At 54.4% G+C, this 21,939-nt stretch overlaps 3 protein-coding genes across 21 annotated transcripts; all 3 read right to left on the bottom strand.

Annotated features, from left to right (window-relative positions):
* Nucleotides 1-195: 195 nt before the first annotated feature.
* spag17 (sperm associated antigen 17) lies at nt 196-12,570 on the bottom strand. The gene is given in 47 exon segments (XM_057028663.1): nt 196-591; nt 662-722; nt 805-983; nt 1,070-1,385; nt 1,468-1,685; nt 1,751-1,844; nt 1,907-1,957; nt 2,027-2,099; nt 2,215-2,362; nt 2,464-2,628; nt 2,698-2,831; nt 2,898-3,025; nt 3,099-3,190; nt 3,254-3,409; nt 3,488-3,719; nt 3,761-3,782; nt 3,855-3,975; nt 4,048-4,193; nt 4,298-4,406; nt 4,471-4,634; nt 4,708-4,789; nt 4,901-4,995; nt 5,081-5,185; nt 5,254-5,367; nt 5,448-5,562; nt 5,638-5,868; nt 6,149-6,201; nt 6,281-6,390; nt 6,463-6,617; nt 6,686-6,799; nt 6,867-6,904; nt 6,977-7,168; nt 7,231-7,377; nt 7,464-7,572; nt 7,866-8,045; nt 8,125-8,243; nt 8,316-8,379; nt 8,486-8,734; nt 8,803-8,945; nt 9,016-9,183; nt 9,256-9,358; nt 9,427-9,570; nt 9,635-9,694; nt 9,771-9,868; nt 9,871-9,910; nt 10,058-10,168; nt 11,590-12,570. Coding segments are annotated over 46 exon segments (5,898 nt in total). The 5' UTR covers nt 10,166-10,168; nt 11,590-12,570; the 3' UTR covers nt 196-438.
* Nucleotides 12,571-12,715: 145 nt separating this feature from the next.
* On the bottom strand, nt 12,716-15,667 carry LOC130522788 (DNA damage-inducible transcript 4-like protein). 2 transcript variants are annotated; one of them, XM_057027510.1, is made up of 3 exons: nt 14,631-15,667; nt 14,370-14,500; nt 12,716-13,984 (listed from the first exon to the last, which is right to left on the bottom strand). In XM_057027510.1, exons 2-3 carry the CDS (start codon nt 14,455-14,457, stop codon nt 13,494-13,496), a joined length of 579 nt encoding a protein of 192 aa, XP_056883490.1. In that variant the 5' UTR covers nt 14,458-14,500; nt 14,631-15,667; the 3' UTR covers nt 12,716-13,493. The 2 variants fall into 2 exon arrangements, with proteins under 2 accessions (XP_056883490.1, XP_056883489.1); XM_057027509.1 differs by having other exon boundaries at nt 14,370-14,483; nt 14,631-15,663.
* A 1,895-nt stretch (nt 15,668-17,562) lies between these two features.
* On the bottom strand, nt 17,563-21,922 carry LOC130523314 (mucin-5B-like). 18 transcript variants are annotated; one of them, XM_057028486.1, is made up of 9 exons: nt 21,042-21,922; nt 19,299-19,634; nt 19,083-19,229; nt 18,953-18,988; nt 18,836-18,874; nt 18,617-18,715; nt 18,521-18,545; nt 18,367-18,449; nt 17,563-17,909 (listed from the first exon to the last, which is right to left on the bottom strand). In XM_057028486.1, the coding sequence occupies exons 1-9, from the start codon at nt 21,166-21,168 to the stop codon at nt 17,896-17,898; spliced, it is 906 nt and encodes a 301-aa protein (XP_056884466.1). In that variant the 5' UTR covers nt 21,169-21,922; the 3' UTR covers nt 17,563-17,895. The 18 variants fall into 18 exon arrangements, with proteins under 18 accessions (XP_056884466.1, XP_056884457.1, XP_056884463.1 ...); XM_057028477.1 differs by lacking the exon at nt 21,042-21,922 and having other exon boundaries at nt 18,953-18,964; nt 19,083-19,124; nt 19,188-19,229; nt 19,299-20,283; XM_057028483.1 differs by lacking the exon at nt 21,042-21,922 and having other exon boundaries at nt 18,953-18,964; nt 19,104-19,124; nt 19,188-19,229; nt 19,299-20,281.
* Between the last annotated feature and the right edge of the window lie 17 nt (nt 21,923-21,939).

Here is a 21,939-nt window from a genome sequence, read left to right on the forward strand (position 1 = left end):
ATGTCATGAGAGTAGAGGTGGTTCCTCAGGTGGAACAGGTTGGAGCTGGGAACGCCCTCACACCTGTCCTTTCACCGTTAGCTCGGTTAGCTAAAGCAGCGCACAGCGTCTCCTTTATGTCTGTTCACTCATGTTTAGAATCAGATTCTTCTTCATGTTTCATGCAAATGAAGAGGAAATGAACAGAAAAGAGTCTTTGAAGGGTTTAGAAAAAATATATTAGAACTGGAACAAAGATGACAGATGATCAGGTTCTGAAAGGTAGAGCTTCCTGGTCCGATGGAGCCTGGAGACAAATGGGTGGAATTATTTAAGGGAAAGGTTCTGCCTGTTGGTCCTGTGAGCCCACCAGGTGAGTCCAGACGTGCTGAGTCAGCTTTAATAAGCCCTCAAACATCTGGACACCGTCTGGGTCCCTCACTGATGACGCGGACGCCTCTAAAGGATATTAGCAGTGACGGGCAGGTAGAGGATCTCCAGCTCAGTCTGGATGAGGAGATCGTGGTGGATGCGGGTCTGAGATGCTCCCGAGGCGTCCGCAGCCGTCGCCAGCAGCTGGAGCTGCAGATCCACGTGCAGCCCTGCAGGCACCTGCACAGCGAGACAGTCACACATGAGCAGCCGGCGCCGCTGAGGGAGCAGCGCTGATGCGGAGGCCTACCGGCCCGGGCGTGTACAGCACTCGCAGGCCCGTCTTCAGAGGAGGCTGCTTCACTTGGAACCTTCCGGAACGCAGACAGACAGACGCCGCTTAGAACTTCCTCTGGACGTGGTCCACAGGTCACCTGGATCTGCTGCTCATACCTGCACAGGTCCACGCCCACATTCTTCATCCTCACCGTCACGGAGGCGGAGCTTCCCTCTGCCAGCGTGCCAAAGTCCACCGTGGAGGGAAACAGCTGGAAGCTTCTGAGTGCCCCCTGAGCCCTGCTCAGAGAAACGGGCCGACACCTTCTCTTCACCGGTTCTTCCACCGTCAGGAACTGGAACAGGACACATTCCACAACGGAGGTTCGGATTAAAGAAAGTCTGGGGACCAGTTTAGCTCCAGCTCATCAACGTTCGCCACCTTCTGGTTGGGCTCAAAGTGACCTGCGGAGCTCAGGACGCTCGCCGGCAGCCGGACTCTGGTGCTCCTGGGCTTCCCGGTCACGTCCACGTAGACGGATTTATAGTGAGGAGACGAAGCACCAACTGGTGGAACAGGCACAGAGGTCAGAGCGCGCTGGGACGAGGACGGCGGTCTGACTCTGACTGGCGGCTCCGCACCTGAGGGACACGCAGGTGCGGAGAGAAACCCTCCTGCTCCGTTCACCAGACCCGAGGTCTGCGTGGCGGCGTCTGACAGCGACCGCTCACACTTCCTGTCACTTCCTGCCGTGCCGCTGCGACAAAGAAAAACAGGATCTGTGTCACAGCAAGGCTACAGGCGCCGATCCTGGTGGGAGCCGGGATGAAGTGATGAACCTGTCGGACTGAGGCGGAGCTGGGATGGAGGGTCGGGGGGCTGCGGAGAACAAACGCAGGTCAAACGCAGGTCTGAAAAGAAGCTCGTCCCCAGAGTCTCTCCCTCTGGACTCACAGCTCTGCTGAGGCAGGAAGACGCCAGACGTCTCGGACCTCCGGACGGGAGACGGCTCCGCGGACGGGGTCCCCCCGCCGGGCGCTGGCGGCTGCACTAAGTTCTGGAGGGAGAGAAGCAGGTGTGGCGAGCGCTGAGAGCATCGACCCGAACTGTAGGAACACCCACCTGGTACAGAGGGAGGTTCTCCGGGTGGAAGTACGGAACAAAGCTCTTGTCCCTGAGAGCAGCTCTGAGGGTTTGGTGCTGAGAGAGTTCCTGCCTGAGGAGCAACAGGCGTGAGTGGCGGCGCTGACAGACACCAACCCGAGCGGCCCCACGTACCTGTGGCGCCTGAGACGTTCGGGCCATCCGGACGTCCTCCCAGCAGCGGCCCTGCACAGAGGAGCAACGTGAACACACGGTAGATTGAGAAAGACACAGGTGTCCTGGTCCTGGTCCAACCTGGAGGATGCGTCCCGTGCGCCCCCGTGCCGCTGCGCGGCGGCGAGCCCCTGGTCGTACAAGGCCGCCACCTCTGCAGCAGAAGGATGAAGAAGGCTGAAGTTAGGCTGTGGAAGGAACGGCTCCTGGAGGAAGCAGCGCCGCTGAGGCAGGATGGCTAGAGGAGCTCGTGGTCGGGTCACACTCACCTGACGGCGTCCTGGCGAACGCAGGCCCGGCGGCTGCTGAAGGCCAGGACGCTTCCGTGGTGCCAAGCGTCTCCAGCGCGGCGCCAGGCTCCTTCACCTCCATCTCCTCTAACCGCTGCGTCCTGCTCATCAGAGCCTCGATGTATTCCTGCCAACAGAAGCACATCGCGTCTCCAGCTGCTGGAAGGCCCGAGCGGACCCAGACCAGAACCAGTCTGAGGGTTTCAACACTGAATTGTCCTGTGTCACCATCAGACGTGCGTCCAGGGCGTCCCGGTCCACGCTGCCGAGGGGCCGGTGCTCACACAGCTCCCTCATCTCCAGAACGTCAGGGCAGCTCCTGATAGGTCGGCGCGGCGCTCCAGACGCCTCTTTTCCAAAGGTGGTCCCAAAGCCAGGACCTGGAGTCTTGTTCTGGGGGGGAGGGCTGGACGTCAGGGTCGGGTCTGAATGCGGCGCGCGTCTGCTCCACAGCCGTCTCACCTCTGTGCGGGGGAAGTCCGCCCAGCTGCGGTTCCTGAGGTTGGGCGGGGTGATCTCAGGGAGCCTTTTTCCCACCGTCCACTGCGACCACAGACTCCGGCGAGCGGGCCGCAGGACGGTGACACCAAAGCCGCCTGAAAAAGACACAGACGTCATCCGGGTGTTGTCCGGGACTTCAGAGAGGCTTGTGAAGCGAGCACCTGAGTCCGGCAGCGGCTCCTTCAGCAGGGCCACGGCAGGATCGGAGCGGGCCTGATGGAACTCTTCCTCCACGGTCGGAGAGCTCAGCAGTTCCAGACCTGAGCCGTCCACGTGGACCAGGAACAATCTGCAACACGGAAACCAAGGAATCCTATTGTGATTCCGTTTCAGCCCCTTGGGCTCCCGGGACTTAATCCCACCTGGGAAGATGTTCCTGCTGGGACTGCTGTTCCTGGACCGCCTCCTGCTCCCGTGACCCTAAACAGACAGAGGAGTCTCCGTTCTCCGTCACCTGCGGCACAAACACTGATCAGTAACAGCAAACACGTCTGGAGGCTTTGATCCCTGAAGAGACCTGGAAGTGGTTTCCCTGGGGGTCTGTGATGTCACAGGCTACTCCGTGCGTGTGGCTCATCCTGTAGACTGTAGCGCCACCTGCTGGACCGGAGCTCGTGTACGCGCACGTCCCATCGCCATGGATCTTCAGTTGCCCGCCGTTTGACGGAGACACCTGTGAGGGGAGACGAAGGCATGAAGATAAAGCATCTGCTGCCATCCTGACTCAGAGCACCGGCCGTCATCCACTGGCCTCAAAGGTTCCCTGACTGGTCCCCGTGACGACGCTTCCATCGGCTAAGACCACCTGAGCTACGCCTCGTTCTGGGATCATGAGCACGGTGGCACAACCCTCCTTCTCCACGGACACAACCTTCTCTCGGTTGCTCTGAGTCGTCCCACCGTCCCCAGGCTGGGACACGTCTTCCTCGCTCTTCTTAAAGTCCTCGCTTGGAACGGAGTCCTGGGTCGGGCCGGGGGTCAGGCGGGGGTCGGGCTGGGGGTCAGCTCGCCCCCTGACGTGGGCGTCGTCTTCTCAGTCTGCTTCACTAGAACACAACAAACAGAATCATAGGAAGGATTCTTGTGATCTGCACCATCCTGCTGGACAGCTGGGTCACCTGAGGCTGCTGGTCTGTCCTGGTACCAGGTGGTGATTCTGGTTCCGTCTGCATGTTCAACAGCTTGAGATCCGTCTGGCTTCTGAACCATAACCACCTGATCTTCACGGGTCAGCATCACCTGAATAAAACTGCTTGGTTACTAGTTTATCTGAGCGGTCCAGCGGCGCCGGCGGCGGGAAGCGGCTCTCACCTCATCGGTCACCGGGTCCGTCGCCTCGATGACGAGGAGGTCCGCCAGCCGTTTGTGCGTGCTCCCCCCCGTGTGGGTCCGTTCTCCTCGAGGAGTCGTAGTTATCCAACTGCCTCTCTGGGTCGGCGTCGCGGCCGAGCTCAGTTCTGCACACACACACACACACACACACACACACACACACACACACACACACACACACGATGAACACACTGGTCCTGCAGTGTGGATTCTGTTCTGCTGCTCTCACCTTCTGCCTTCTGATCCGGTTCTTTACCCCCCTTCACCACCTCAGGATCAGGGTCACACGCTGGAGCAGAATCTGAGCTGGACCTGACCGAACCGTCTGCAAACAGAACCTGTGGAGCAGATCCTCTCAGGTCATCACGAGATCCATGTTTCCCTTTACCTTCAAGCCCCTACCTGAGTGGACCCGTCCCTCAGGGCTCGGATCACATCTCCGGTGCTGGTGATGATGCGGAACGTTTCTTCGGAGAGGAACAAGTCCGGGAGCGGAGCTGCTGTTCCTGCTCCATGCAGAGGAAAGCACTGTTTCACCGCCACCCCCTGGTGCTGCGGGGACACCCCTGGAAGCACAAACACACCTCAGCCACTTCCTGTCTGGAACACCTACACCGGTACCAACGGGTCTCGGCCCACCTTGTGCGACCTCCCGCCGGAACTGCACTAGCAGACCGTTGGGAACAGAGAGGTTGAGGCCACTGAACGGATGTTGGGATCTCTGCAACAACAAGAGCGACGCCACAAGGACGTGGACATTAACAGCATTTCCCTTTGGGAGCGGAACCACGACAGCGTTCATCTGTGCGTAACCGGATCGCCACGGCTGAACCTGTGATTCTGGAGGTCTGATGTCTCCGTGTGTCTCAGAGGAAAGTGGACCCAGATCTGCTGCGCTGGTCCGAGGAGGCGTTCCAGGAACATCACCTGGAACACAGTTAGCACGCTCATACGTCCGCCTGGAGCCGTTAAACTGCACCCATGTGACCTGCTGTGTGCTCGGGGTGAAGACCTGGCGATTGTCCCGTCGGCCCGTAGAAGCTGTAGGACAGTTGGACGCCGCTGTGCAACAGTGCTGTGAAAGAACCCAGCTTCACTTCTCTTCTGATCAGACACTCTGGAAAACACCCAGGTGTCAGAAGGTCGCGTCAGTCTGCAAACGTGCACTTTGATCCTGCGTCCTACCGCTGCTTTGTTGTTCTGGGTTTTCCAGTTGGACTCGGGCGGCGCCGTCTCGGTCGATGTGCGTGCAGAAGCGATGGCCGTCCTTCCTCACGACCACTTTCACCAGCTGGGAAGCTGCAGGGGACGACCACGACCGTGACCTCCGTGGAGACGCCACAAGTCCAACACACTCGAAAACAACGTCAAAAAAATACCTTCAACATATCTGATGTTCTCCACGGTGACGACTCCTCCGTCTGCAGGACGCAGGTGCTGCACGCCACCGGACACGCGGATCAACATTCCGCCGGTGCTCAAGCCGATGAAACTCTAGACAGATCCGAAAGTCAGGTGGGATCACAGAGAAGCTGCGGTTCTAATCCTGAATTCAAGAGTTTCCTTTACGCTGACGGTCTCCTCTCCTGGGTGCAGTTCTGCGCTTTGCCCCACAGGGGGCGCTGCCTCGGGACCCTTCTCAACATTTGCAGTTCCTCTCTTGTGACCTGCTGATAAATTGCTCTTTTTGCTGTCTGCCTGCTTCCCCGCCTCCTGCTGCTGTTTGCCTTTGGGGCCGTTTTTCGGCTTCTTGCTCTTCTCCTCATCCTGCTGCAGTTGTTCCTGCTCCAACTTCCAGGCCTGAAACATCAACAAACATCAAAGAAGCAGTGGAAACCTGGGAGAACCATCCAGTGGTGGGGTCACCCCAGGAGGCCTTAATTCTTTACAGTCACATATTTAACATCAACATATGGGAGGTGAAATGAAGTGGTTAAAAACGCTGAAACTCTTCAGAGCGTGTGAAGAGTTTTAGCTTGACGGGGCAGCAGCAGCCTGTGACGGCGAGGAGCGCCCACAGGGGTTCCACAGGGAACGCCCCCACTCTGCTACGGTGGTGCAACACTGCTGACTCACTCACCTTGAGAGAACCTTCTCGGATGATCGGCTCCTCCTTCTCCTGAGTCTGCAGGTCTGAGAACAGCAGATCACAGCTCGTGAGCGTTTCCGAGATTTGACGTTTTCCACTAATGATCTGGAAACCTTCTGGCACCTTCAGGACCCTCAGCAGGACAGAGGTGTTGGACCTTTGCAGCCTCTCTTTTCTCCTCTTCCTCCCTTGTCCAGTCAGAAATGGTGTCTGCCACATGTTCCAGGTAATTCCTGCCAGTCAGGCCGGAAAAGGAGTTGAGAGCAACAACTCAGAGTCTGCTGAGAGAAGCCAAACACGCTCACCTGAATCTAACATCTGTGTGAAGGCCCACTTCCCAGAATTCCTTGCTGTGGCGCTGCGGACCCGTTGGGTTGTGACAGAAGACATAGACGATGTTGTTGAGGCGTCCTGTGAACGTGTCCAAACAGCAGAACTGGTCCCAGGCCGCCTGCAGCACCTGCGCGCGAGCAAAGGGAGGCGGGTGAGGTCCAGAGGAGCAGCGGGGACAAGCACGACGTGTCCGACCTGTGAGAGGACAGCAGCCTCGTGCTGCTCCGTGAAGCACCAGGCGGACAAACACCTGAGCCTGCAGCTCTGGATGTCAGCCAGCTCCAGCTCAGGACCCCCCCCAGGCGCCACCTGTGAGAACGGCCCAGCGGGTTAACGTCAGAACAGGACCGCGGGTTCTGGAGTCAAGCTGCAGTACCTCCGTGTTGTCGGGGTCCTCAGCAGCGCACGTCTGACCTGGAAGCACAAACCGTCAGATCGACCCCGTCGTCACGTCCATCAACAAGTCACCTAAGGCCGTGACGCCACCTTGAGCCCGTTTGTTCTTCAGCTGCAGGTCGGCGAAGGACGGCGGGTCGTCCCAGGGCAGCACTGGGGCTGCTGGTCCCAGCAGGGCAGGACGCCTCTGCAGCACGCCGTCGGGGTCCGGAGTGGTCAGCGGCATGCTTTCGAACACGCTCCGATGAAGGAAGCGCTGCACCTCTGGCCATGACGCAGCATCTGCAACAGACGGGAGCCGTGAGTGGACGCCGCCGCGGTGGGAGGAGCAGCTGGTGTCGCACCGTCAGCGCAGTGATGCCGTAAATGCTGCCTGATGCTCCTCCAGCAGGGGGCGCCCTCCCCCCGCTGACCGCGGAACTGGGTGGAGCGGCACAGCGGGTGCAGCCTGGCCATGGCCTGCTCGACCCGCTCCGGACTGAACTCCTCCGCTGCCTGCGAGGCACAGACGCACAAACGCGTTAGAACCTCCACGCTCAGCCGCCTGGATCCTGACTCAAGCCAACATGGATTCAACTTGCGTCGACGCCCCTGAAGCGGCGAGCCGAGTCGTCGTGGTGCCTGATGATCAGAGGCTGCTCGCCGTTCTTCTGGGCCGGTCCAGCCTCAAACATCTCTCTGAGCCTCTGAAACGCACCGGGACAGAAGACAACGACCATCTGGTTCATCCACAGGTGATTGACGCCACATAAACAAATAAACAATCCTAACCCGACCCCCCCCCCCGGGGATGTGCCTTCATAACAACTGTTATAGCACGATAATAACCCCGAGACTTGGAAATAAAGTATTTAAATCAAGTTTCAGTCAGAAAACAGGTCTGCTAATGCAGGACTGATTCAGGCTTCCGTCTGATTGGCTGGTTCTGTCCCCTCAGCCACCAGCGCTGCGGACGCCGCGTGTCATGTGACCCACACACCTTCCTGTCTGCAGCGCTGGGTCCTGGGGGCAGCAGGCGCCTCAGCATGCTGCTCCGCTCCTCAGGGCTGCTGCTCTGCGGGAGAAAACGCCGCAGCATGAAGACGGTCACGGCGTCGTCCAACCAGGACGCAGCTGGACGCTCGGACGGTTCAGGAGACGATTGGGAGGAGGTGAGCACCTGCAGGAGGAGGAGGGGCTGGAGTACTGACACACACACACACACACACACACACTCACACACACACACACTCACACACCTGTTCCAGCATGCAGTGCAGGATCAGCCCCACGGAGCAGGACTCGGGAGGGACCTGGTCCAGCAGGTTTCTATAGCGACGCATGTCCACCTCAGCGGGGGGAACCAGCTCCTCGGCCTCTGTTGAGAGAGGAAACGTGGTTGAAGCACGAGACGTTTCTCCGGAAGTGACCCGAGCCGTCCGAGACTGACTGAGCTGTGGCGCCGCTTCCTCACTGTCCGCCTTCTTCTTGGAGCGGGGCGTCGCTGGCGCCACCTGCTGGCAGAAACACACCTGAGCCGGGGGCCAGAGGTGTGTGACCCCCCCCCAGGGCCCCACCCACAGGATGATGGTGCAGAACAAAAGAAGGATTTCAATGGACCTTTTTCAGCCCGTCTTCCCTCCCTGCAGCCGGGGAAGCACCATCACCGCTGGTGCGGTCCTGGCCCGGTTCCACCTGGAGACCAACACAAAGCGTGTGTACCTCTGCCTGCTGCGGGGGCAGCCTGGGCCAGTCCGGAACCTCGATGAGCCGGATGTTGTTCAGGTAGTGCTGATGCTGCCGGCGCCACTCCAGGCAGTCGTACAGGAGGTTGGCCACGCCCCCAAAGATGCGGATTCCCGTCTCCAGCTGCAAGAAGCAAATATTAAAGGCTGGCGAGGAGGAACCGCGCGGCGCCCGTGTGGGCCCGGCCTCACCTCGGCCTCCGGGCTGTGAATCTGGACGGTGTAGCTGAGCTGGACCACGTCCGGGAGTCTGGACTTTGCTGAGCCGCTGTTCAGAACAGGCACCAGCTCAGACCAGAAGAGATCCAGCTTCCTGGCCAGCTCCGCCTCCGTCTCTGGGAGACACCAAAAACCCGTGAAGACGGGACACCAACCTGCAGTGGGCTCACCGGTCGCACTGCTCACCTGCAGGCTGGCCGTCGCCCTGGCAACGCTCTTGCCGTTCTGGGTCCTCGGAACACAGTCGGATGACGGTGGAGACGTGGACTCCCACAGCGTCCAGTGCTGCGATGAGGAGGGGCCGGTAGAACCCACAGAGCAGGACGTAGAGCTGAGGCCCGTCTTCAGGTCGATCTGGTGGACAGAGACAAGGTCCAGAGCTCAGGCAGCACCGGCGGGTCCACACACCTGGAGATGGCGCGTTACCCATGACGGTCGCCACGTCCACGTGGCCCCGACGCTTCAGCTTGGTCTTCTTCTCACTCGTCTCCGTGTCCACATCGTCCTCCTCAGCTTTACTGTCCTGACACTTCACAGAGAAAGGTGATGATGATGAGCCGGACGCAGCGGCCCCGCCGACCCGGACTACGGTCAGACCTTCACCTGCTGGCTCTGGCGGTTCTGCTGGTCCTGGCGTTTGAGCTGGAGCAGCAGACACTTCACCACCTTGGCCAGCAGCTCACAGGGGACGTCCTGCGCCGCGTCCACCAGCGCTTTGGCTGATTCCGCCACCGCTGAGTGCTGCAAACACACAAATGCATCTTTCTTTCCCGACCCGAGAGCCAAACCTCCGGGACTACTTTACCTCGTAGAACGGCGGAAGAGTCTCCACTTTTTTCCCTTTGACGTTCCCAAACTCGCACAGCTGCCAAACAGAAGGTTGGACAAGAGTCAACACTGAGCGGCGCTTCGGCGGCACAGACTGAACGAGCCGGTGGCACCTTGTCCAGCACGCCGTCCCAGGTCAGCAGGGCGAAGTGTCGCCGGATCGGCTGCTGCACGGCCGAGATCAGACAGCGGCTCAGCGCCTCCTCGGCCGACCGCTGCCAACCACCAGGGAGACGCAGGCCCGCCACGAGTCCTGAACACAGCGTCACAAGAGTCCGTTAGCGGGATGCTAATGTGGGACACGTCTGTTGACAATGTCAAGCTAGGAGACGTCGTTCCAGGACATCAAAGACCGACAGGAAGTGGAAGCTTTGATCAAAGCAAAGAAGAGCGCTCAGACCTCCTCGAACGGGACATTGGCGAGGCCAGAATCCGTGTTCTTGCTGCTCCCCGCGGGCTCGACAGCTTTGGACTTTTTGGCTGGAGCCTTTTTTTGCTTTGGCGGCATTTTCTGGAAAAAAGCCACAAATTAATGATGAGTCGCTCATTTAATCGTTTAATCATTCAATAAAACTAAAGAGTGAAGATTCCTGCTCGTTCGCCTTTTAGTTCATTCTTTCTCTTTTTATTTTGAAACTCCGACAGACAGAAAAAGACAAAACAGAAGAAAAGATGAAAGAAATGGAGACATCAAGGAGTTCCAGAGCTCCTCCTGAAGCTCCTGATGGTTCTGTGAAACACCTGAGCTGCAGGTGGAACCAACACCCAGACGTGTTGTCAGAATAATCAGGTTCAAATTGAAATATGAGACATTTTAATTGTCATTTCAAAAGAGAATCATGTTTGAATGTAAAATACTGTAAAAACGTCAACAAAGAACAAGAGAACATTAGCAGCTGTTAGCAACGAAGCTATTGAGGATTTTCTAAAATATTTTTTCTCAAAACACACACACCTAGTTCTCAATTTGTAGTTTGTATTTCTTTTTAAAAGTTGCTGAATATTGATGTTAATCTGCTGTCAGAAAATCTAAAACAGTTGTAATGTTGGATATTAATTAGAATCAAAACTCTGTTGACCTTTCAAAGATCAAATGTCAAAACTACTTTGATGCTTTGCTCTTTAGACATGTTTGATCCTATTTTATGGTGAAGTTTTCGCTCACGCAGCACCGTTGCCCCCATGACTAATGGCTTCAGGTTCCGTGGTGGGTTTACTGCCCCCCCATCACTGATGGGCTTCAGGTTCCGTGGTGGGTTTACTGCCCCCCCATCACTGATGGGCTTCAGGTTCCGTGGTGGATTTACTGGGCCGTCCCCCCCCCATCACTAATGGGCTTCAGGTTCCGTGGTGGGTTTACTGGGCCGTCCCCCCCCCATCACTAATGGGCTTCAGGTTCCGTGGTGGGTTTACTGGGCCTCTTCTTGGCAGGTGGAGGGTCGGGCTGGTGCTTGTTGTAGCTGCTAGATGAAGGTAGCCACATCAAGGTTCATGACCCGGTGCAGACAGAACATGGATAGTGTTCTGGTGGGAGGGGCAGGTGCCAGAACACCTTCAGAGCACTGCCCAGGTGCCCTCGAGCAAGGTACCGAACCCACAAGTGCTCATCTGGGGCCCTGAGATGAGCTGGACTCATCCAGGGGGGACCTGCCTTGGCCTGAAAGCTAGCATGCTAGTTGTAGCATGATTAATATAGACAGCGGATGACAGGATGATACAATCTTAAAGGTTTAAGGAAAAACTGAAATTAAGACTTTGGGTTGTCCAAAACCAGCAGCTTTGAGCCCCTCACGGCTCTCGCGACTGTCGATTTTAAAAAGTTTCCCTGGAATACAGGAAGCGGCAAGGGACAAATACGGGCCCGCGAGAGGTTGGAGCCGCGGATCGTTTTCGGCGGCCCGCGGCCCCACAACCGCTCCGGCCACAACAAACCTCAATCCCCGTGGAACCTCCGCCTCCGCTCCGTTGGAACTTTTCCTTCGGATTTTGTGACGTTTCCTCACCTACTAAATCGAACTTTAACAGATACTTTGGCGCGGGTTGGTGCCGAGCGTTGCGAGGCGCTTACGTTGCCCTGGCAACGCATGGGCTGTTGAACCCGAGCGGGCTTTTCGAAGAGGAAGGAAGATGGACGTCGTTTGGGAAATATTTGCCTGAATCTTGTGCTTTTCTTTTCACGTTTATTTGAACGTGTCCACCCGCAGATATAAACATGCTCAGCTAACAATTATCTTTCTCTTCAACATCCGGAAGCCAAATGATCGACTCACCTAAAAGAATGAAATTCCCATCAGTTCCTAACGTTTCCGGACTCCACGAACCTTCGACTTTATATTTATTGTTTTAAACGATGTCTTGCAATGACCACTTCTGTCTACTAGATGGTGCCGGAAACGCAAAGTTTCGGTCACGTTGAAGGAAAAAGTAACCCAAATAAAACTTTTGAGTTTAATAAGGAGTGGAACAGTGTTTTATACGTAAAATAACCGCAGAGGAGTTATGAATATGTTAGCTGCAGGATTACGCACATTTAGTGAACTTGTGGTTCGTTTACTGTGAATCTTTTCCAGATTTAAACTTGGACGGTTTCTTTGATGCATCAGCATTTTAACATCTGCCATGTTGGATCCTAGCGGTTTCCACAAAGGTCAAAGGTGAGGGTGCGTGCACATGTTAAGCATGTGTATGGTCAGCGGCAGTAACCATGGTGACAGATGCTGAGCTCCCACTTTACTGGCACGTTAACGTTGGGATTCAAACTCAGTGACTCCCAGTTGGTGCTATAACAAAGTTTAAATATACAAATATCCAGCAGTAACGAGCTTCAGCTTCAGTCCGATCTGTTCGTCAATCAGTTTGGAATCACCATGGAGACGCCCGGTCCGATGCCCCTTTCCCCAAAGACCCGAACCAGCCCGGTTTGGTAGCGGTTGTGTTTATCCAGCACCTACGCACGGACCAAACTGGTTCCTTCCAGCTGTGGGTCGTTCAGTCAGCAGAAGCCACGATACAGGTGTGACTGGACATCCCACCAGTCTCAGCAGAAACGACTAAAATGTGAGCCACATGAGAAGGATTTAATTTAAACTTAAGCAAAACAAGCTTCAAAACTGACAATCGGGATTTAAAACAGGAGAAATCCAACATCAAGAAAAAAAAAAAAATACACAGAAAAACATCCTGGAACCTCAAACATGAGTCCATCGAATTTAATCCAACCTTGTTTAACTTGTTAACTTCAGGGGCCTGAAAGTGCCCAGAGAGCCCCCCCAACAGGAGGGTTCACCGTGTCAAACATCGACGATCGGGATTCTTCCCTTTGGAAAAACCACGGCGTCCTCAAACGTACGTGGCCCCGCCCCAGCACGCCACTTCCTGCCGAGGCCACAGCCCTCTTCCTGCCGCACACACAAAGCTGAGAAGTGATGAACTAAATGTGCAGAAGTTCAGATTGTGAACCCAATAAAAACGACCGAACTTCCAGAAAAAAAGTTACGAAGCCAAAACGACAGTCGGCTCTTTTATTCGCCGGTTCAGGAGCCAAAAGGTGAAAATGTGTCGTTTCGATCAGGGTTCTTCTGTGAAAAGAGGCTCAAAACCAAGAAAAAAAAGTTTCTCTTCTGAAACATAAAAATGTTTCAACACGAACGCTCAAAGATTTTTACTTTAATCAAATTTTCTGTTCAAACGATGGATTAAAATCTGAAAAATTGGGGGGGAAAAATGTTTTTTTAAGTGGCCAAAATGATGTTTCAGAGTTCGACAGTAGAAAAAGTGACGTCGGTGAAGCGTTCGCGTTAAAGTGCGTCCAGCCTGAAGACTCCGTTTCCCAGAGTTCAACACTCCTCCACCACCGTGCCGGCCGAGGAGGCGTACAGTTTTCTCTTGACCAGTCGGAAACCTGGACTCAGCTTCAGTACGTGTCTGAAGGCGGGACCGAAGCAGGCGCCCAGGAGGAACAGGTCGCGGAGGCTGGGCCAGGCGCCGCCGTCCTGCTTGAACACCAGCGTCAGCTCGAAGGTGGGCACCACGCTGCCGTCACACACGATCCGCTCCAGCCGCCTGCAGCCTTTGTCCATTTCCAGGTGAACGAAAAGGATGCAGCCGCGCAGCCCGCACGGCTCCCCGCACGCCAGCCGCAGGACCTCCCGGGCGATGCGCCGCGTCAGCGTCTCCGGCACCAGGACCGAGGAGCAGTGCAGCGTCGTCTTCTTGGCTCGCGACAGGCAGCTTTCCAACATGGAGGCCAGGTGCTGGCAGCTTCGGTCCTCGGCAACGTCGGCCGCCCTCCCGGGATCCGCCAGGCAGTGGTCCCAGAAGTCCAGTTCTGAGAATGAGAGAACAACATTAGCTTATAGCAGCTCTCCGGACAGTTTGAACCTAAAACTTTAATTCTGCAGCTGCTAAACCAAGATTGGCCGGTCACAACAGCTCAAATCGGTCGGGACGTGTGAGAAAGTGCATCCTGAGTGTAAATGATGTTTAAAAACACACATGAACAGAGAAAATGGCGTCACTCTGAGTTAATTAGCGCATAAATTTAGTGAAGAGGTCAAAGGTGATGCGTGACTGATTTAGTAGGCAACTTATAACTTTGCAAGTTCAAACAAGCTGCTTTGAAAGGCCTAAAAGCAGGTTTGGTTCCATAAAGCATGTTGTATTGTTCTGACCCGAGAGGAGCACAGGCGGAAGTGTCCGCCAGGTAAGCCCACCTCTCTCGATGCATGCCGGGTAATACCGTCGGTCAACGGGCTCCCAGACACAGTCGCTTTTATTCTTCAGGGTGCTTGTAGCAACCATGCTGCTGCTCTCTGTGGGCTCTTTTCCTGCGGAATCAGAGAAGCTGAGCGACCCCAACAGAAAATGAGGAACCGGAAATTGATCAGGCTGAGCCACATAATCCTCAGGTGCCCCATTAACGCCCCACTCCACCAACCTAAGGGACGCTGCGTGGCAAATATGAAACAACTTACCTTAAATATAATTTAGAGTTAAAGTCAATTTAACCGATTAAATAATTATAATAAAATTACGTCTTTCACATCGACCCACGCACACAAACACACGGCAAACACACTGAATTAGCTGCGGCTTCTGAGGAATATTTATACACTCCGGCTCGGGTGACCACAGGGTTCGACCAATCACAGCACGGCCACTGAGCCCTTTCCCTATTGGCTGCTCAGTGACGTCCCCTCCGGGGTCTGACCAATGAGCGCGGAGGATGATCCTGTTGCTACGTGAGCGAGTGAAGCTGAAGGCAGAAGTTGAGGAAAAGTCAAAGCCTAAGTTTGTTAGTTTTAATCGATTCCAGAAATACACGTGAATAAGATCAATGGAAATAAATACGGGTCCTTTTTATTACGTGTTAAAGGCATCACAGGTTTAGCTGCCAAATGTTTGCTGAACCAGAAGTTTTGAACTGATAAATTTGAACTTAAGAGACTCCAAATGGCAAAAACCTGCAAGCTTTCATGTTTGAAACGAGCTGTAAAAGAGTGAAGCAGTTTTTCAGATGTTGTTCCTTCAAACGCGTCTGAACGTCAGGCTGTAACTGGATCTGCTGCCTAGCGATGGAAACCAGTCACATGTTCCAGCTGGAGTCTCTGCAGCTCCGCTCAACATTTGTGTCTGAGATCAAATGAACACGAGCAATATTGAATATTTGATTCTTTCAGGCTGATAAAGTCAGATTAGCCACTAAACCAGGTTGCTGAGACTCTTGGGAAACCTACGGGATCCACCCCCGCTAAAATGCTAACAAGCAAATGTGCTGAATATATGGGGCCTATAAAACATCCCATAATCTGGTTCTCTGGAGTGGGTTAGAAGTTCAGTGTCATTTACAGACTCTTGTTACAATTTCATTAGCTGGAGCAGCTCTAAGCTACGTAGCTTCCAATGTTCTTCCTTTAGCAAAAACATCAAAGCTGACAGAAGATTCTGCCACTCTTTAGCTCCCGCTACGTTTTAGCTCCCAACACTCTTTAGCTCCCAACACTCTTTAGCTCCCGCTACGTTTTAGCTCCCGCCACTCTTTAGCTCCCGCTACATTTCAGCTCTCGCCACTCTTTAGCTCCCGCTACGTTTTAGCTCCCAACACTCTTTAGTTCCCAACACTCTTTAGCTCCCGCTACGTTTTAGCTCCAACACTCTTTAGCTCCTAACACTCTTTAGCTCCCACCACTCTTTAGCTCCTAACACTCTTTAGCTCCCGCCACTCTTTAGCTCCCGCCACTCTTTAGCTCCCGCCACTCTTTAGCTCTAACACTCTTTAGCTCCCGCCACTCTTTAGCTCCCGCCACTCTTTAGCTCCTAACACTCTTTAGCTCCCGCCACTCTTTAGCTCCCGCCACGTTTTAGCTCGCACCACTCTTTAGTTCCCAACACTCTTTAGCTCCCGCTACGTTTTAGCTCCCAACACTCTTTAGCTCCCGCCACTCTTTAGCTCCCGCCACTCTTTAGCTCCTAACACTCTTTAGCTCCCGCCACTCTTTAGCTCCCGCCACTCTTTAGCTCCCAACACTCTTTAGCTCCCAAAACTCTTTAGCTCCCAACACTCTTTAGCTCCCAAAACTCTTTAGCTCCCAACACTCTTTAGCTCCCAACACTCTTTAGCTCCCGCCACTCTTTAGCTCCCAACACTCTTTAGCTCCCAACACTCTTTAGCTCCCAACACTCTTTAGCTCCCGCCACTCTTTAGCTCCCGACACTCTTTAGCTCCCGACACTCTTTAGCTCCCGACACTCTTTAGCTCCCAACACTCTTTAGCTCCCAACACTCTTTAGCTCCCGCCACTCTTTAGCTCCCAACACTCTTTAGCTCCCAACACTCTTTAGCTCCTAACACTCTTTAGCTCCCGCCACTCTTTAGCTCCCGCCACGTTTTAGCTCGCACCACTCTTTAGCTCCTAACACTCTTTAGCTCCCGCTACGTTTTAGCTCCTAACACTCTTTAGCTCCCGCCACTCTTTAGCTCCCGCTACGTTTTAGCTCCTAACACTCTTTAGCTCCCGCCACTCTTTAGCTCCCGCTACGTTTTAGCTCCTAACACTCTTTAGCTCCCAACACTCTTTAGCTCCCAACACTCTTTAGCGCCCTATTGTTTTAGCCCTGTCGGTACACTCAGGGTGCATCAGGGTGTCAGAACGCCTCAGCTTCAACCTTCACACATGAATAACAACGTTCAGTTGAACCTCTGAGAATGTGAGAGCGTTGGAACCCACTGACACCCCCCCGTTTTCCACTTTTGGCAACATTTAGTTCTAAAGTTCTTTGGCATCGACACGTCATGTGACTGTTTTTAAGACAAATATATAGAGTGAGACGAGCCAAGAAGCTTAGCGTTGGCACGATTAGCATAGCAACAAAACACACTCGTAGGCTCTTCAAACATGGGATCGGATGGATTTCCTGCGGTGGGGGGAGCAGAAGGCAGGATGGATTTCTCACATGTGACCTGGTCCAAGCGACAGCTGGTGCTGAAGGATGGTGGCGAGTGGGGCAGGAACCGAGCCAGCCGGGGACCCGTTCCAGCAGGCTCAGCTTACAACAACACATTTAGAGAAGGTCTCGGGATGTAGGTCAAAAAACACCAACATTTATCTCAAAATGGGATTCCAGTTCAAAGAAACATCCGAAAACTGCCGAGTCAGCCTTTCCCGGTGAGAAAACTGCCGAGTCAGCCTTTCCCGGTGAGAAAACTGCTGAGTCAGCGTTTGTGACCTGAATTGTGTTCTGTCTCCCTCTAGTGGCCATCGGGGGGACTTTAAACAAATTTAATTTATTCAACTTGCCTCCAAAATCCTTCTAGAAACATCTGCTTCGATAAACTTTAACCTTGAGACGAAAGATAGAAGATTTACAACACAATAATTTAACATCTCCTGAACAGATTAAATCAGACTGAAAGATTTTGAAACGTTTATTGAGAAGAAAGTGTTAAAAACAAGAACAAATTTAGGCCAGAAAACGTTTTCAGTGTCTTAATATACAGTACAAACGTCTGAGTTACTTTTAGAAAAGTTTGTCATTAAATTATAAAACCAGATGAATAAAAATGTTTTTAAAAAAAAGAGTCATCAGGTTGTTTTAGAGGATTAAAGATCAGATTTGAGCTGTGACGACATTTACAAACACAGAACATAAAATGTTACAGCTCTCACAGCGACGCTGCTGCTCCTCTTCCTATCCTCTTCCTCTCCTCTTCTCCTCTTCATCACTTCTCCTCTTCATCACTTCATCTCGCAGCAGCTGAAAACCAACAAAGCAGAACTGTGATGTGAGCCCCGGCCAGCAGGGGGCAGCACCGCCCCACCTCCAGAGGTCACAGCGTGGAACCATAGAAAAGTGATTAAATCAGGATTTGGAGCATTTTAAGCTAAAGCTTGTGAGAACGTCCTCAGCCGGATTCCTCCGGCCTGACTCACTTCCTGGACGAGGAGCGGAAGGTGGGACAGGCCGGACCGCCGGGACAGCGGCCTCGAACCCGGAGCGCTCTGACATTTAGCGGCTGCACAATGGCCCCGTCAGAAATAGCGTGTTTATGTTAGGAAGCGGCGAGCGGCCAGGCCCTGCTGCTTGTTGGAGGGCGGCGGCGCCCAGGCACAGGAAACGTTCCGCTGGCGAGCGAGCGCCCGCGGCACAATGAGGCATCAGTCCGTCGCCTCCCTGGGACAAAGCAACGCTCCGAAGGAACCAGCTCTCTCACCGTTCTCGTCCCCGGCCGATGACTTCACGCCGAGCAGCATGACGCCATCTTTGGCGCTCTCGGGTCGGCTCTGGAAGGACGCGCTGCGCCGGAGGGAGGAGCAACGTGTGAGACCTGACAGCGCTTCACAGCCACACAACAAAGCCGCACTTACTTCTCCATTCCCGTTTCCATGATTTCTGTGGGAGCAGCAACAAATACGTCACCGCGGCGTTCAGGCCGAGAGCCGCCATTTTGAAATGACGCCTACCTGTCTGGCCGTGGACCTTCTTGCTCCGGAACTTGAGGTAAATGGCGGCGGCGGCGGCGACCAGAAGGCCCGGCAACAAGATCCACCACAGCTGCTTGTCTGAGGGATAAATCAGAGGATCATGGGCAGGAGCACGTCGTCATGGCAACGGTCTGCAGCCGGCGCCGCTCGGCGAGGAAAAATCGTGAGAAAAAAGGAGCGGAAGCCTCCTTCCTTTACCTGGCTGGGCGGTTTTCCTGTCACTTCCTGTCTGAGAACCTGCCGACACACGTTGGGCGTTTTAGTAGCAGCTGAGATGCTAACGTAGCATCGTAGCATCACAGACGCAAAACTTACCAGCGCCGCTGTCTGGAGAGGCCGTCAGGGGCGGCGCTAGCGCGTTAGCATAGCGTTAGCACAGGCGAGATGGCGTCACTCATCGCAGAGAAAAACAAGAATCAGTGTGTGTGTGTGTGTGTGTGTGTACCTGTGGTGGGAGTGGCTCCACCTGTGGTGGGAGTGGCTCCACCTGTGGTGGGAGTGGCTACACCTGTGGTGGGAGTGGCTCCACCTGTGGTGAGAGTGGCTCCACCTGTGGTGGGAGTGGCTCCACCTGTGGTGGGAGTGGCTACACCTGCGGGCAGAAAGAACCTTTCATCAAAGACTAAAGCGTCTTTCATCTCTCTCTTTCGTGGTTGCTCACCTTTGTTGTCGTCGGTCATCTTCGTCTCTCCTGGATTCAAAGTTCGCAAAAACAAGAAGAAGAGTTTCAGCCACACGTTTGGGCGACTCCGCCGTGGCCATTGCTCCGCCCACCAACCGGTCCGCCGCCCTCCGCTGGTCGTCAGGACCGTGGACGTCTGAGCGGAAGTTGCCGGTGCCGCTGGCGGCGCCGAGTTCGGGGGCGTTGCCGAAGGTGCCGTTGCTGGATCCGACGTGGCGGCGTCGGTTTCCGTTGCCTGTTTGGTTGTTGGTGCCGTCGCTGTTGCAGCGGCAGAAGTCGAGGCAACTATCAGTTCAGCTGTTGTTGCTGTCGGTGCTGCAAAGACACGACAGACACAGGTGAACACGCAGGACAGACATAGGTGGCAAAGGTCAAAGGTCAGCGACGCCTGCAGACAAGCGCAGGAACACGTGCAACAAGAACCGGAGAATTCCGATGGTCTTAGTTGCAGCTGAGTTGCTCCAATTGTTCCCGTTTGGCTCAACTTTAAAGTCCAGAGTTGGAGGACCTGACCCGGCGCGCCCGACTCGGGGTCAAAGGTCAAAGCGTCAGTGATTTCCTCCGTTTGAAGCAACGCAGCAACCAGGACCTGCATCCTGTTGCAGACACCATTGTTGACCCGACAGCCCAACTTCCTGTCCCGACCTCCGTCTGGAGCGCCAGGATCATCGGGAGGAAACTGGCAACGGAGCGTCAACCAACGCAGCAACAACTGAAATATGCGACGGTTCTGCCAAGTTGCTCAGCAACAACGTCGCTCCAGCAGAAACTAACAAGGGTTGTTGCTGTCGTTGTTGCTTCCTCCTGCAGCCAGTTGTTGGGTTGGCGGCCGTTTCCTCCAGATGTTTATGGCTGCGAGCAGATTTCCACCCTCAGGACAATAATCTGTGGCAACGTTAACAGCTGGGCAACAAGGCAACAACAGGGCAACAGCTGGGCAACAAGGCAACAATAGGGCAACAACAGGGCAACAACTGGGCAACAGCTGGGCAACAAGGCAACAATAGGGCAACAACAGGGCAACAACTGGGCAACAGCAGGGCAACAGCTGGGCAACAAGGCAACAACAGGGCAACAGCTGGGCATCAACAGGGCAACAATAGAGCAACAGCTGGGCAACAACAGGGCAACAGCTGGGCAACAATAGAGCAACAACAGGGCAACAGCAGGGCATCAACAGGGCAACAGCTGGGCAACAATAGGGCAACAACAGAGCAACAGCTGGGCAACAATAGGGCAACAATAGTGCAACAACTGGGCAACAGCTGGGCAACAATAGAGCAACAACAGGGCAACAGCAGGGCAACAACAGGGCAACAGCTGGGCAACAATAGAGCAACAACAGGGCAACAGCAGGGCATCAACAGGGCAACAGCTGGGCAACAATAGTGCAACAACTGGGCAACAGCTGGGCAACAAGGCAACAATAGGGCAACAACAGAGCAACAGAGCAACAGAGCATGTAATAAACATAATAAACATAATAAATTTGGGGTTTTGTTGTAAACAAATTTAAAATGAAACAAATTTAACTCAACTACCTTTAACAAAATAAACTAAACTGTGTGTCTGATGGTCTCTATGGTAACGGCTGATCTGTATCTCTGAACAACAGAGAAGATCAAAGTAGAACCAAAGTAGAACGTGTCTCAGATCAAAAGAGGTTCTTTTCACTTCTCTTTGAGGTTCTGAAGGATCTGGATCTGGACCCGGTTCTCTCACCTGTTGCCAGAACCTGTGCGGACGCCATCAGGAGCAGGACGGGAACGCCGGCGGTCTTCATGGTGGATCCTGAACACCCAGCGATGGGAGAGTGAAGGCGTGTGAGCTGGAGCGCCGCGGCGCTCATTCCTGCACTTCCTGTAGATAAAGAAGGGGCGGAAACCCGCGGGAGGGGGGCGCCGGCGCTGACGACACCAGTTCCTGCTGGAACGCTGCCCTGGAGCAGGACAGCCCTTCGGATCGGAGGGGAACCAAAAGGTTCTGCAGGACTCTGATGGGATGCGTGGAGATGATTCACACGTGGTCGTTTATCAGAGTTCTGCTCCGATAATCGCGCTGCTGTTCGGAGCGCCAAAAAAACAGGAAGTCGGACTCCACTTCCTTTGGTTTCAGCATTGTTTGATTTTGGCAACTTGATGCAACTTATCAGCCAGAGTTGTGAGTCGTGAGGCGAACCTGGCCCCCGCCGCCTCCCCGGGCCTGCACGTCCACGGCAGCCATCTTGGGCCGCGTTCCCAGTTTAATCACCGCCGTCGTAAAGGTTGAGGAGGAGGAAACACCTGTGAGGAGCAACTTCCTCGACATAACGAGCAACTCCGGCTTCTTGTTGACGCTACACAAGCGCCTTATTAGCTTAGCTTCCTTTGTTCTCCGTCAACCTGCGCGGTCGCTGGCGCGTGTGGGTAGCAGCAGTTAGCGACGGTAGCTAGCTGGGGTTCATTCTGTTCTCTGCTAGGCTACATTTAGAGCAGCGCTGAAGCTAATGCTTTAGCTAACTGCTGACATGTTGCACGTGGAGGTGCAGCGGATGCTAATCCAGCTAACAGCCAACAGGTTTTTGCTAGTTTCCCGTCGTGCCGGTTTGACCCCCCCGACCTCGGCCGCCATTGTGCGCGTC

Source organism: Takifugu flavidus, chromosome 3, assembly GCF_003711565.1.
Source record: "Takifugu flavidus isolate HTHZ2018 chromosome 3, ASM371156v2, whole genome shotgun sequence".
NCBI classification, from domain to species: Eukaryota; Metazoa; Chordata; class Actinopteri; order Tetraodontiformes; family Tetraodontidae; genus Takifugu; species Takifugu flavidus.

What these genes read in the sequence shown, in the direction of transcription:
- LOC130523314 (XM_057028468.1), bottom strand. Translation starts at nt 19,914, where the DNA reads ATGCAGGTCCTGGTTGCTGCGTTGCTTCAAACGGAGGAAATCACTGAC. An exon ending in CTCTCCAGACAGCGGCGCTG is followed by an intron (nt 18,875 to 18,952) that starts GTAAGTTTTGCG and finishes GTGTGTCGGCAG; the next exon opens with GTTCTCAGACAGGAAGTGAC. An exon ending in GAAGGTCCACGGCCAGACAG is followed by an intron (nt 18,546 to 18,616) that starts GTAGGCGTCATT and finishes CTGCTCCCACAG; the next exon opens with AAATCATGGAAACGGGAATG.
- LOC130522788 (XM_057027510.1), bottom strand. Translation starts at nt 14,457, where the DNA reads ATGGTTGCTACAAGCACCCTGAAGAATAAAAGCGACTGTGTCTGGGAG. An exon ending in CCCGGCATGCATCGAGAGAG is followed by an intron (nt 13,985 to 14,369) that starts GTGGGCTTACCT and finishes TCTCATTCTCAG; the next exon opens with AACTGGACTTCTGGGACCAC.